The sequence below is a fragment of the Dromiciops gliroides genome, chromosome 3 (genome assembly GCF_019393635.1).
Source record: "Dromiciops gliroides isolate mDroGli1 chromosome 3, mDroGli1.pri, whole genome shotgun sequence".
NCBI lineage: Eukaryota > Metazoa > Chordata > Mammalia > Microbiotheria > Microbiotheriidae > Dromiciops > Dromiciops gliroides.
The window spans coordinates 629,673,572-629,686,904 of record NC_057863.1 but is presented as its reverse complement, the minus strand read 5'-3'; the positions used below and the strand labels follow the sequence as shown (position 1 = coordinate 629,686,904).

Genomic DNA, 13,333 nt, shown 5'->3' with positions numbered 1-13,333 from the left:
GTGTGCTGCCCGCGGGCCGCCGGGAGTGGGGCCAGAGGGAGACCTGCGTTCCCCTCCCCTCTCTTGTCTTCCCCGTCTTAGCTGACCGCTGGCTACAGCTGCTACCAACCGGAGGGCTGGAGGTTCTCCCACACACACAATGGCATGCTGGGGCCCTTCGGGGAGCTCATGACCGAAGAAGACATCAACCGTATCGAGCAACAAATCGAAAACCTCCAGGTGATGCACAAGGCCCAGAAGCTGGAGGCGCAGCTGGAGCAGCTGGAGCTGGAGCTGCAGCAGCTGCTGCCCGTCTCCGCCGCGCTGTCTAGTCACCGTTTCACAGTCAACCCCCGACGCATGCAGGGCCGGGCCGCCGACCTGCCCGCCTGGTGTAGCAGGATCTCCACTCTGCTCAAGAGCATGGCCATACTGCTGGCCACCCTAGGGGGCCGACCGGCCCACCTTACGGACCTGGTGACCGCTGAGACAGGGCAGCCCCTGGCCCCCCTGGCAGACTGGCGCCCGGGGTCCGTGGGCCTCGGCCGCTCCTGCTCCTTCAGCTGCAGCCGGGAGGAGGTGGCCCGGGAGATCCTGGAGTGCGGAGTCTCCGTCAAGAATCTCAAAGCCAACTACGAGCTGCATCTGCAGAGCCAGGAGGCCGAGTACTGGTACCCACGCAAGCTCTCATTGCCCGTGAGCGTCACGGTGTCTGATGTCTTTAACCGAGAGCCCATTCTGGAGGAAGACTACGTGTCCGGCAGCACGGCTCGGCCGTGCCTGGGAGGGCCCTTGGCCGATGGGCCTTTAGCGGCCAATGGGTCTGGGCACCTTCTAGTGGAGGCGGCAGAGATCTCGTCCCCTGAAGACCCCCTAAGCAGCCTGTACCCCCCAGAGGAGCCCGGCGACGAGGTGACAACTTTTGAGCCTGAACAGCTAGCGCAAAGCCCACCCCTCCCCACCGAGCTTCGAGGCGTCCAGGACTATATCGACATGCGGAAAGAACGCATCGTCTACCTCTTCCTGGAGCACTGGCGGAAGTGGACTTTCAGCGGCCCTGGGCGCCATACCAAGGCCCGCCTTCGCAGGCTGCTGCCCCGGGTGGTGGCAGCGGGGGCCCCGGAGCCTGAGCCCCAACAGGTGCTGGAGAAGCCGGCACATCGCGGCCTTGGGAATGACCACCGACTGCTATATTTCATGAAGCAACGGCACGTGGTGGGCAAGTTGCTGGCACACTGGCGGAGTCTGATGCGCCAGGTGCCCTCCCGGCAGTTGCGCCGCTTGAGCCGGGTGCAGGGCCTGTACTGGCCCGAGCACTTCCTGCCTCCTCTGGGTGGGGTGCCTGCCTGCTACGACAGCCTCACCCTGGACCTCTTCATGCTGGGCTATTTTCAGCTGCTGGAGATGCGCATGAGCCGGGAGGAGCGCAAATTTCGACACCTGCTGTGCTATGAGATGTTTGACCGGCTGGGCAGTCACCCATGGGAGCTCATTCGCCTTTTCCACAGAGTTGTGCTGGAGGAGGTGGAGGCTGGCCGTCGGGACTGGCAGGATGGCTTTGAGGACCTGAAGAGGGCATTCTTTGGAGACAGCCCAGAGCCCCCGGCCGAGGAGCCTCTGCCTCAGTTCCACGCACCAGCCCCTGTCCCTCAACCTCCACCTCGTCCGCTACCACCACCATTGCCCCAGGCTGAGCACGCGCTCAGTCCTGTGCCACCAGCGGCTCCGGCGGCTCCAACAGAGCCCCTCAATCGAGCTGACTCTCTGCAGCTGGTAGCAGAAATGGGAGAATTCAGCAACGAGGATATCTGCCGCTACATCGACCGAAGCTTCTCATTCTGGAAGGAGAAGGAAGCCGAGTTGTTCGACGTTTGAGCAGTGGCAGTGGAGAGAGAGAGAGAAATCAAGTCCATGGGGAATGGTGGAATCCACCCTAGCATCTACCTACCACTTCAGGCGCTATAGAAATGGGAACTGGGGCGGCTAGATGGCGCAGTGGATAGAGCACCAGCCCTGGAGTCAGGAGTACCTGAGTTCAAATCCGGCCTCAGACACTTAACACTTACTAGCTGTGTGACCCTGGGCAAGTCACTTAACCCCAACTGCCTCACCAAAACAAATAAACAAAAAAGAAATGGGAACTGGATGTGTGAGGGCAGGACTAGGCCATTTGCCCAGGAATTTGAAGCCCAGCTAGGCTAAGGCTGAATATAGTTGGTCCAGGAAGGGTCATAATTGGCGAAGGCCTTTATGTTGAGGGATAGGATGCTGCTGTGGTGTCTTTAGGAGGCTGGGACACGGCTGGCATATAAAGCTGCCAGGAGCTCTCCTCTGAGCTTTGTCCAAGGTGGCTCCCCAGGGCAGTTACGGAGGCCTGAGGGCAAATCCTCTCCAAGAGTATTGTTCTCTCTAGGACCTGGTCTCATTGTGGGCTCCTCAGATCAGACTCACATCTATCATTTTGTTTAAAGGCCTCCAGTCCTGGAATCACTATGGAAGTAGACCTGTCTAGCTCCTGCCAACTAGATGGGACTCCACTGTAGTTTTGCAACTAAGGCTTGCCTCTCTGAGATTGGGAACTGGCATAATTCCAAACCCTGACTTGGCCAGAGGGCCCGGGGCTGGGGGAATTCAGTTGAGTTGTGTGCAGTGTGATGTGTGCAGATTACCTCACTTTTGTTACACAGAATAATAAAGATTTTTGTCTTGAAGAGGTGCCTGCCATAGGTGGGCCCAGGATTGTCTATGCCTTTTAGCTCACCCATTTACACCACTTACCAGGGTTCAGTCAGGAAGAGGCAAGGGCACTGTTTGCCCTTCATCGAAGCAATTGACAAGCAGGATACCTGGGTAGCACTCCTGCTGCCTTGGAGTATCCTCAGGTTTTACCCTCAAGGCAGAGCCAGTATCAAGGATGGGCTATGTTGTAAATATCTCTGCATCTATCCCAATGAAATCCAAAACAGCCCCTTTGCCATGCCAAGCTCTAAATCGGGGTCTATGTGGCCTCCTTCCCCCCCCCCTCCTCCCAGATGTTGGTCCTGGCAGGTTGTGGTCACCCTACCACCCACTTCACCTTTAGCCCCATGATCCTACTTCTTGCCACTGTTCTAGCCATGCCTTGGGGGTAGGGGACAGCTGTGTAAGCATATGGTGTAGGAAATGAGGTGAGTGCAGTCTCAGATTCAAATTATCTTCAGGAAATACTGGAAGCTTTCCCAATAAGCAGGGATAAAGCAAGGTCACCCGCTGTTTCCAATATAATTTTACACTGAGAGGCTGTGGATGTAGTGGAAGACTTGGAGCCAGGAAGACCTAGATTCAAGTTCTCCTTCTGATACTTATTAGCCTTATGACTTTGGACATGTCACTTAAGCACTGAGTCCCAGGCCACTGTAAAACTTCTCTACTAAGTTGTAATCTCTACTAAATTGTAAGGCTGTAATCTGCCTTGGTGAAGGGAGTTCCCAAACCTCTAAAATCACAGATTCTTGGGGTTTTGATTAGAAGTACTAGGTATAACAATTTTTAAAAGAGATATAGAAAATTAGGGGAATAAGGTCTCTAGCCCTGAAGGTCTCTATGAGAAAAAGCTGAAAGACTGTCCTTTCCTACTTTTCCTTACACTTCTCCCTTCCAAGGGTCTTCCATCATCAACTTCCCAGTCCTTATCCCTTGTTCTTTAGTTGCTAGGATCCAAGCCTGTCCTTAGTTCTTTCTTTCGCCTCCAACTAGGAGGAATCATCCCCAGGATTCTGACTTCCTCTCCACCCCACTGCACACTCTTCCCCTGAACTCCTCTGGTTGTGTTTCAGGAGGAGGAGGAGGAAGCCCGTCTGGCCAGCATGCCTGCCTGGAGGAGGGACATTCTTCGGAAGAAGTTGGAAGAGGAGAGGTAAGCTAGCACCCAGTGTGTGGGGGACCCAGTGATACCAAAGAGTGGGAACACAAATGGGAAGAAACACTATAACCCACTATTTGTTTCTCTTCCAGGGAGCAAAAACGGTGAGTGTGACCCCCATTCCACCTGGAGCTACCCAGGCTGTTCTTCATATCCCCCTCTTTCTCTCTCCCAAGCATCTCAGATACTCCATTCGATTTCTGCAACCCCAAATCTCTCCCCCTTAGTAACCTTTGCTGCTCATTCTCATTGCTGTCCTCTTCTCTCTCCTGCCCAATAACCATAGCTGTTATCCACCTCTCTCCCCACAATCTTTTCTGCTGTGCCCATTTCTTGGTTTCCCTATAACCTGACTGGCTGCCATCATTGTCTCCTCTAACCTGACCTGCTGCCGAATCTCTATCCTCTATTACCATGACCTGTTGCCTCATCTGTCTCCCCATAACCTTACCTAGTGACACGAGACCCCATTACTTTGATATGTTGCCCCTCCTCTCTGACCTCCCATAACATGCCTGGCTGCCTTCTTCTAGCCTTCGGTTCTTTTCAGGGGTTGACTGATATATCATATTCATCCTTCTGTCCCTCTCAGTACTCCCTCTCCATAACCTCCCTTGCTGTCATCGTCTGCCTCGCCCTCCCCACCCCCACCCCCCAGCCTAGGTTCATCTTTCCTCCTCTCTTCCTTTCTCATCCCGGGTTCTTCTTTGGGAAGCAGAAAAGAGGAGGAGAAAGTTAGGCAGGAGGAGGAGCGGCGAGAGAAGGAGCAGTCCGAGAAGCTCAGGACCCTGGGGTATGACGAGACCAAACTGGCGCCCTGGCAGAGACAGATAATCCTGAAGAAAGGAGACATTGCGAAGCACTAGGTGCTGTGAGGGCCCTCCCTCCTCCTGCCCCTGCCCCAGCCTTTGCTGTGACACTCCCCGCCGGCCCCTCCCCCAGAGCTGCTGGGCAGGGGGCGAGAATTGGGGAGAGAGGATCGGGTTAGGGCTTAGATCAATGGTCTGGGCCCTGCCTCTAGCAGCAAGCACCGGCTCTGAAGCCCTTGCCCCTCTGTTTCTCTCCGACTCCCAGCCCCCACTCCATTACCCCTCCCCCCCCCGGTAGGTTTTCTCCACCCTAGATCCCTCGTTCATCCCCCACCACCACCTCGGGAAACTGCGCCGCAGTCTGCTTACAAAAAGTGCCCAAGCTGTGGACTCAGAGAGAACCGCTGCTGATTTGCATGTTAATTTGCATATTATTTGCATGTCCATTGAATGTCAAAATGTACGAATATCTCTCAAACCCTGTGGGTGGTTGTTTCCCCCCCAGCTCCTTTTCTTGGTGCAGTCAGATCTGCAGCCTCCGCCCTGACTCCTACTCCCCAAGTTCAGTGGGGCTGACCTAGTTCAGCCTTAGGGGAAAAGGGGGCGGCGGGGCGGAGACCGCAGGTTGGGTCGTGCCTAGAGAGCCTGGACTGCAGCCCTGTGGGGCCCAAAGGTTTTTCCTTTAATTAGTACTCTCCTCCCCCTTCCATCCAGGCTTTCCCCAACCCGTCGTTCGGGATCAGGGCTCACTTCCTATCCTGGCTTGGCCCGCCCTCCCTACCTTCCTCTGACAGTTTGCTTTCAGTCATTTGTTTACCAGAAAGTGAAAGAAAATTACCTACCCTGAGGCTCGAACGGGCACCCAGGGTGACCACCACACCTCCCCCCTCCCCCTGCCCTTCCCATATTTATTCCATGCCCACACGTAGCGTAAGCAGCCGCCTCTGGGGTACAGGCTTCCGCAGCTGCCATATCGCCCCCGTAAGCCCTCCCCCAACCCTGAGGCCCCTTCCCTAGGTCATTGCCAAGGGAACTGTTGGGGGGAGGGGCGGGGAGAGGAGCAGGATGGGGCTTTTGTGTTGTTTTTTTTCTAAATGTTTTTGTCACTTTTCCTCCCGGCGCCCTCTGCGGAAAAGCCTCGACCCTAACCCCGCGTCCCCTGCCCTTTCTTTTCCTCCATTAAAGGAATCCACTGATTGTCCCAGGCTTGGGAAGGGGTTTCTCTCTCGCTCACTCAGTCATTTTGCGCTTTTTCCTTGTTTCTGCCAAACTCGGTGATCTGGAGGGAGAGACTGGCACCCCTATGGGAGGTGGGTGGAAACAAAGGCGATCTGGGATTCAACTTTCCTACGGAGAAGGACAGAGACTCCAAGGAGCCCCCGGGGAAATGGAAAGAGAAACATTTTGGGTGCCCTCTCCGTGCTGCCCAGGCCACTAGTTCATTCGGGCACGGTTGCCCCCAGTAACTTGTTCCCAGTTCATTACGCCTTGAGCGTCCTTGAAGAACTAGCCCCCCACCGCCCAAATACACACCCTAAACGTTTACACAGGCGAATTTGCTACCGTAGTTTAATATTGAACTAGCAGGACGCGGCCAACCTCTAAGCGATAAGGGAGGTTAACGCCCTGTGTCCCAGCACAGATCCGCGTGTTCGCCCGCACTTGGGTTCTGGGAGGGACGGGGCAGGGGGAGGGGGGAGGGAATGCCCGCTCCGAATCAGGGGCGGGGTAAGTGACATAACATGTCTACAGACTTAAGTAACCATACTTAGGGCTTCCGGCGGCCGCCACCTCGGGGGCCTGAGCCGCCTTTTTTTTTTTTCCTTTCCCGGCCCTCAGCCGGCTGGAGGGAGGCAAGAGAGAGGCAAGGCGCCAAGCAGGCGTCAGTCCCTTCTCCATCACGGTCATGGGCACGGGCACGGGCACGGGCCCCGCTGCAGCCTGCTGCGCAGGTCCTCTGCACAGCCTTCCAGCCCCATGCGCTCCAGGGCGGCGTAGACAGCGCCCAACCCTGCGGGCTGCTGCTGGCGCCAGCGCTTGAGCATCTCGTATTGCTGGTCACGAAAGCGGCCAATCTCCGCCTCCACTGCCTCGATCTCCGCCTCCCGAAGTCCCAAGGTCCGCACGAACTCCTTCCAGCGCCGCGCGGGCACCGCGTCCATCACCTCGTACAGCTGCGGCCCCGGCTGGAGGGTGCCGGCCCCAGGACCTAGAAGCAAAGGTCGGCAGTGAGGCCAGCCGGGGGAAATTGGAAAGTGGTGGGCCGGAGAGGGTGGAATCACAGGAGACCAAGGCGGAGGGTGTCCAAGGGCTGAAAGAACCCATTACTGTGTTTCCACCTCCCAGGATCTGAGAGGAGGGAGTCTGGCGTTTAACCCACGGTGCTCACCATTGCCTCTGTTGGGCGGTTGGCCCCAGAGCACGGGCCACGCATCTTCTGGGCCCGTGACTTCCCGGGCCGGTGGAGGGCTGCTAGGACTACGGTTTCCCACAAGCTGTAGGGCACACACCTCGTTGTACCTATTCTGGGGCAGGGAAGCTCTGCCTACAGGTGAGGGGTTGAGTACCTGAAAGCAGAGATAAGCCCACACCCATTCCCTTCACCGAGCAATCATCACTCAATCCTACCACATCTCCCAGGTGACACACCCCGTCGCCTCCCAGACACACCCATCTTTCATACCCACTGGCGTTTCAAGGCCTCTGTCTCTGTTTCATCTGCCAATTGAGACAAAAGAGGAGCTAGTCAGTTGTCGAACTCCTAGGTCTTTTTTTCAGGATCTCTCAAGGCCTGTTTCCGCCTCCTACGGAAATGTAGTCCGGGGTCCTTGAGGTGGGTTTAGGGAGGATAGGTAAGGACTGTTGATTGGTACTTACAATGAATCTGGGGCTTTGGGACCCAGCATTTCCGGTAACTGTACAGCAGCCCCCATCCTAGCAAGAGCAGAACTGTTAGCGACGTCGGCACCACCAAAAAGTACTGGAGCCAGACCTCTGAGAGAGAAGGGGGTCTAGAATAAGTATCCCCTTTTACCTTAGTTCCTGACCTCCAGGAAGGCTCAGCCAAACTCTCACCCCCAAAAGAGTCTTCAACCACCTACCCTGCCTGGAGCCATAGATCTCAGAGCAGATCTCTGAGTGGCTCCCAAAATCATTCCCACAGTGGATACCTCTATACTTGGGCTTAGAGGGGGGGTAGGAAGTCAGCCTGCTACTGGTGGCCCCTGGGCTGATCTCTGTAGACAGTGTCTTCTTTTCTCTCTCAGCACTGTAGGATGTGCAAAGAAATAGGGTAATGGAACTCATGCTTCAGGTATGAATCCTATTTAAAATATTTGGGGGCAAAAACCCCCAAAAATAAAATATTTGGGGGTAAGGAATTCTAAGCCAATATTTCTGTAAAGCAAAAGATCACATCCCATTTTCTCCCTCTTTTTTTGTTTTGGTTTTGTTTGGAGTGGGAGTATTATTACCATACGGTGGGTTTGCCTAAAGTTAGGAGTATACCAGTACTAGGGTCCCAGTCAGCCAAACCTGCACAGCATCCCTTCATCACCTGTGCTGTGAGCCCACTTAAGGAGCTGTGTCTAGTTTGACCCATCTTCCCCCCCAAAAAAATGTTCTTTTATCCCTTCTCTATCCCCAAATCAAATACTTATACTTCACCTCCCCTATCACCCATTCGAATCCAGACTCCCTCATCTCTTGCCCTTCAGCCCTATCCCCAGAGGCTTGGTCCCCAGTGGCTTGGTTTCACTTTCCCAGCACCAGATGGTGTTTCTCAGGTCCTCTGCCCCTCCCCCAACATCCCCTTCCCTTCTTCCTTCAGTGGTACATATGAACACTCTCCTTCACCCACCCACTCACCAGCAACACCCCACCCTAGAAGAAAATGGGAGTTGGTTTGGGGTGCCCCAGAGGGCAGGGTAGTTACGTGGGGCAGGGTGCAGGAATACAACTGTTCTTCTGGTCCTGACAGAAGCCGGGCAAACAGTTCCCACAAACAGTGTCTTCTTTAGAACCTAGGGACCGCCCATAAGTAATTGACATTAGATCTGAGGGCAGATATAACCTGGGATGAGTGGATGAAAGGCTAGGCTGTGGGGTGAAAGGGAGAAAAGGAGGGACTCACAAGGGAGCTGTGTATGTCGGTGCAGAGTCCCACAGTCCCTACATCGAACGCAGAAGAAAGGTGAATCAGACCGGCAGTGGTTTACAGAACACTCTGGGAACCAGCCGGGAGCACAGCCACACTGGGTATTGGCCACGGCTGAGCAGTTCCGAACAACAACCTGATAGGCAGGGCCTGAGAGGAAGGAGAAGAGTCAGAGACTTAGCTCAGAGCAGAGGCTCGGCACCAGACCTGCCTCTACAGAACAGGGGTTTTTGTCTTCATTATCAGAGCACAATTCCAGTCTCAGAGTGTGTTGGATTGACTTGAATAAACTTGAAGATAGATCAGACAAAAAAAAAAAAAGATAGATCAGACATAGAGAGCAGAAAGAGGACTAATCAGAACAGAGGCAGAGACTCTGGAAGTGGCCTGAGAGAAAATCAGAGGGAGACCAGTACAGAGAGGAAGGGAGGAAGGGAAAGCGAAGGAGAGGAGGAGGGGGGAGGGGTCGAGAGAGACAGAGAATGAATCAGAGATAGACCAACACAGAAAAAGAATGAGGTGGGGGAGTGAGAGGGAGAGCTCCACTAAGAGAAAGACACAGAGGCAGGTGGACATCGAGAGAGAAAAAGAGCTAGAGAATGAGTGAATGGAGGAATAAAGATAAAGTATAGGAAATTAGACATTTGTCCTCTACCATCCTCATCACAGGCTTGACATCGGGAACACTGTTTCTCCATGTGGTTCTCCCTAGATAGGAAGGTGTTCTGATGGCAGGGTTGACAGGAGGAGGGCCCTTGGGGCTTGGTGCAGGGGGCTTCCAGAAAATGGCCTATAGATGAGAAACACAACCCTCAGGGACAGATGAATAAAAAAAAAGGGGAGCAGGGGCCCCAAGTCCCACCTCAATAGCCTTCTCAATTGATTTAAGGTGCCCCCACCCTTCCTATCTTTGGGGTCCCTAGCCCTTGTTCCTCCCATTTCTCCCAGCTGATTCAAAGGCCCACAAATCTTCCTTCTCACTACATAAATCCTAGCCCTAAGCCCCGATTTCCACTTCAGCACCCTTAGACCTATCCCCAACAATTTCTCACCCGCTGGGCAGCTTCTACAACACCGTCTACTTGATTCATCCCAAAAATACTGGGGACTTGAGCAAGGTCGGGATTTCTGAGGAAGGGAGCTCTGGTTGAACGTTAGGCTCAGGCCTGGGGAGGTTCTGGGGCTCCTTAGAAGGGGTGAGAGCTCCCGATGACCAGGGATCAGGCCTTCTACAGTCACCATCAAGAGGAACACCTAGGGAAGGGGGTGGGGAGCTGATTGCCTCCCCCAAACAGCATTCACCAGACCTGAGGATAATCTCCCAGACCATGTTCCCTACAGCCATCTTGGAAGGGACATTCTAGAAAACTCCTGCTGGCCTTTGCAGGCAAAAGGCAGAATCCTGGGTAAAAGGGGTCACCTGCCCACCCACCTCACCCTTCACCTGAGAGCCAGCCCAATCCCCAGAGCTGTGTATGTGTGGGAAGGGGGTGGGGCAGAACAAGGATCTTTGTGCTCCTAAAGCCCCATGTACAGTCCTTGGACACAGCAGCCCACGTGAGTGCTTCAGCACCAGGACTTCCCCTGGCATCTTCAAACGTCAGAGGGTATAAGCTGGCCCCTGCAGGGACAATCAGGGCCCTCCTCAGGGTGGGGGTGGGGGATGACTGGTGAGACCGGGGCCTTCTCGGTGTTTAGATCAGGCGTGGGAGATTTGAGGGTTTGAGGGTTGGCCTACCACTCTCTTTCCTGGATCACCTCAGGGCCCCCACCTCCCATTGAGAGGAAGGGGGCAGGCGTTTCCTCCTAGCGGAAGAGCCCCGTCCTGCCAGCTCAGCGGATATCTAGGTCAGCGGAGCTCAAAGAAGGAACCCAAGGAGGTTGCCCCCAGCCCCCATCTCCCTCCCCTCGTTATAGGTTGGGTTCTTAGCCCCTAGAGGCAGGTATAGATGACTAAGGCGTTCAGATCTAGAGCCCAGCCTAGGGTGGGGAGCGGAGGGGAGGGAGCAGAGGGGGCACCAGCCCGATTTTGATGCCCTCCTATGCCCCCTCAACCAGGAGAACTAGTCAGCCCTGGGACTGATGTTCCTTCCTCCAGAGATCCCCGGGCTGACTCTGAATCGGAGTTCCCAACAGGCCGGAGTCCCAGGGTACTGAGGTTTCTGCTCCCCTCCCCGCCCCGCCAGCCCCGCTGCCTGAGTTCTTGTCCCCTCCCACCCAGCCCCCGCTGTCTGAGGTATCCTCCCTGCCGAGCTTGCTCCAGAGCAAGCACGGACCGAGGTGTCTTTCCCCTGAAGCCAAAAGGGCTGAGGTGTTCTCTCCCCCTCACCACCCCAGCGCCCCCCACCGCCACCGTCTGGGGGCGAGATCTTCTCTGCCTCCCAGCTTCCTAGGCTAAGATCCCCTGGAGGACTGATGTCGCGATTCTCCAGGACTCGGTGGGATGAGTTCTTCCTTTCTTCAGCCCCCCCGACGGCCTAATTCTCCTCTCACTCACCCCTCAACCCGCTGCCTAAAGAGAAGTCTCCTCGGTCCATCCAGTGCCCGATGGAGGCCCAAGTCTAGCTGCCTTCCCCCACTCCCGTCCAGATTGGATCCCCGCCTCCTCCTTAAGATGTGGGTACCCCCTTTCCCCTTTCATCGCCCCCCCCCACACACTCACCCGCGCCGCGGCTGTGACCGTGCTGCCCCGGGGCAGCATAGCTCCACACCCCGAGAGCCTCCCCGCCCGGCCACGGGACCCAGCAGGAGAGGAGTGGGGAAGGGGCGTGCATAGGTGGGGAGACCCGTGGGGCTTCCCCGCCCTGCCCCAACCCGAGTTCCTTGCGGCGCCCCAGCTCCGCCCCCTCGAGGGTAGGGACTACCTTTTGCCTCTTTTTGTCTCTCCAGTGCTTAGTATAGCGTCCAGAACGCAGTAGACACTTATTTGTTTACATATACCAACCAGCGCATTCCTGAAGCCCCTTGTCTAGTTGAGGGTTGGAGGACCCGAATTCAAATTCTGCCTATCGCTGTCACTCCCTTCTCTAGACCCGTTTCCCCTCCCGTTCTAAGAGCCATGATCAGCATCTCCTAGGCAGCCGGGCTCCAGGACCTGGGCTCTGGGTTACAAGTACCAGGATCTCTGTGGCCCAATAAGAAATTAGCTGAGATTAGGCAAGGTGGGGCAGTGGATTTCTAGTCAAGCAAGGACATGGGTTCCAATCCCAGCACTGCCGTCACTATGTGACTTGAATGTCACTTAACCTCTCTGGATCTCTATTTCTCTATCTGTATAATGAGGAGGTGGGACTTGATAACTTTTAAGGTCCCTTCCCCCTCCTATTATGTTAATAATCATGGTGGGGCAGCTACGTGGTGCAGTGGATAGAACACCAGCCCTGGAGTCAGGAGGATCTGAGTTCAAATCCAGCCTCAGACACTTAACACTTACTAGCTGTGTGACCCTGGGCAAGTCACTTAACCCTCATTGCCCCCCCCCCAAATCATGACATGGTGGAGAGTGTTCTCTACATCCAGAAAGAGGAACTGTGGATTCTGGGTGGAGATTGAACCACACTGTTTAAGTGAGGCAATTGGAGTTAAGTGACTTGCCCAGGGTCACACAGCTAGTGTGTGTTAAGTGTCTGAGGCTGGATTTGAACTCAGGTACTCCTGACTCCAGGGCCGGTGCTCTATCCACTGTGCCACATAGCTGTCTCTCTTTCTACTTTTTAGTGTTTTTTTTTTAATTTTTTTAGACGTTTTTCCCTTGTGTTCTGGTTCTTTCACAGCATGGCTAACGCAGAGGTGTGTCTGATGTAATTGTGTATGTGTGGCCTGTATCAGATTGTTTTCCATCTTGGGCAGGGTAGGGAGGGTGGAAGAAAAGTTTGGAAGTGGGAGTCCTATGAAAGAGGATGTTGAGAACTGTCTATGCATGTAGCTGGAAAGTAATAAGGTCCTTTTATGATAAAAAAAGAATCACGAGAGTCAGGATGATAAACACAAGGTTTTTGTTTGGTTCAGTCACATATTCAGCTGTGTGACCCTGGGCAAGTTCTTTTCACTTCTCTGTACCTCTATAAAAGGGGGTGGGAGGTTTGTTGAGATAGATGACTTCTAAGATTCTTTTATGATTCACCCTACACCCAATTTACAGATGAAGAAACAGGCCCAGAATGGGAAAGTGACTTGTCCAAGGCCACACAGGCAGTTAAGTAGCAAATTTATGACTCTGCCTCCAAAGCCAATGTTCTTCCTCCCTTGACATGATGCCTCCCCTTGAGGACCACCCCCCCCCAACTTCTACCTTAGTCCTCACCTGTCTCCCCCAGCCTCCCTCTTCTATCCCACTTCAGGGGACAAATGTTTGTTCCTTGAATCCAGATTGAGATATTTATGGCTTATAAGGGCATTGAAATCTTGTCTCTCTGCTACCTATCTGTGTGACTTTGGGCAAGTCACCAAGTTACCACATCTGGAAAATGAGTACAATGATATCCAGGT

The 13,333-nt window shown here is 54.5% G+C and overlaps 2 protein-coding genes across 4 annotated transcripts in view; one reads left to right on the top strand and one right to left on the bottom strand.

Annotated features, from left to right (window-relative positions):
- Positions 1–6,193, top strand: part of ESPN (espin) — a 65,855-nt gene extending 59,662 nt beyond the window's left edge. For all 3 annotated transcript variants that reach the window (XM_043995225.1, XM_043995224.1, XM_043995223.1), the window contains 3 exons: positions 3,795–3,874; positions 3,973–3,984; positions 4,599–6,193. In XM_043995225.1, coding sequence (XP_043851160.1) covers positions 3,795–3,874; positions 3,973–3,984; positions 4,599–4,746 — 240 coding nt within the window. In that variant the 3' untranslated portion in view covers positions 4,747–6,193. The remainder of the gene's footprint in view (positions 1–3,794; positions 3,875–3,972; positions 3,985–4,598) is intronic.
- Positions 6,194–6,339: 146 nt separating this feature from the next.
- TNFRSF25 (TNF receptor superfamily member 25) lies at positions 6,340–11,576 on the bottom strand. The gene is made up of 10 exons (XM_043995938.1): positions 11,508–11,576; positions 9,898–10,099; positions 9,501–9,635; positions 8,822–8,995; positions 8,624–8,711; positions 7,791–7,957; positions 7,567–7,683; positions 7,373–7,407; positions 7,079–7,256; positions 6,340–6,898 (listed from the first exon to the last, which is right to left on the bottom strand). Exons 1-10 carry the CDS (start codon positions 11,544–11,546, stop codon positions 6,594–6,596), a joined length of 1,440 nt encoding a protein of 479 aa, XP_043851873.1. The 5' UTR covers positions 11,547–11,576; the 3' UTR covers positions 6,340–6,593.
- Between the last annotated feature and the right edge of the window lie 1,757 nt (positions 11,577–13,333).

Excerpts from the sequence above, each read along its gene's own strand:
- TNFRSF25 (XM_043995938.1), bottom strand. The coding sequence starts at position 11,546 with ATGCTGCCCCGGGGCAGCACGGTCACAGCCGCGGCGCGG. Across the intron at positions 7,958-8,623 it reads ATTCCTGCACCCTGCCCCAC|TGCTGAGAGAGAAAAGAAGA; the intron begins GTAACTACCCTG and ends CACATCCTACAG. Across the intron at positions 7,257-7,372 it reads AGGCCTTGAAACGCCAGTGG|GTACTCAACCCCTCACCTGT; the intron begins GTATGAAAGATG and ends CTCTGCTTTCAG.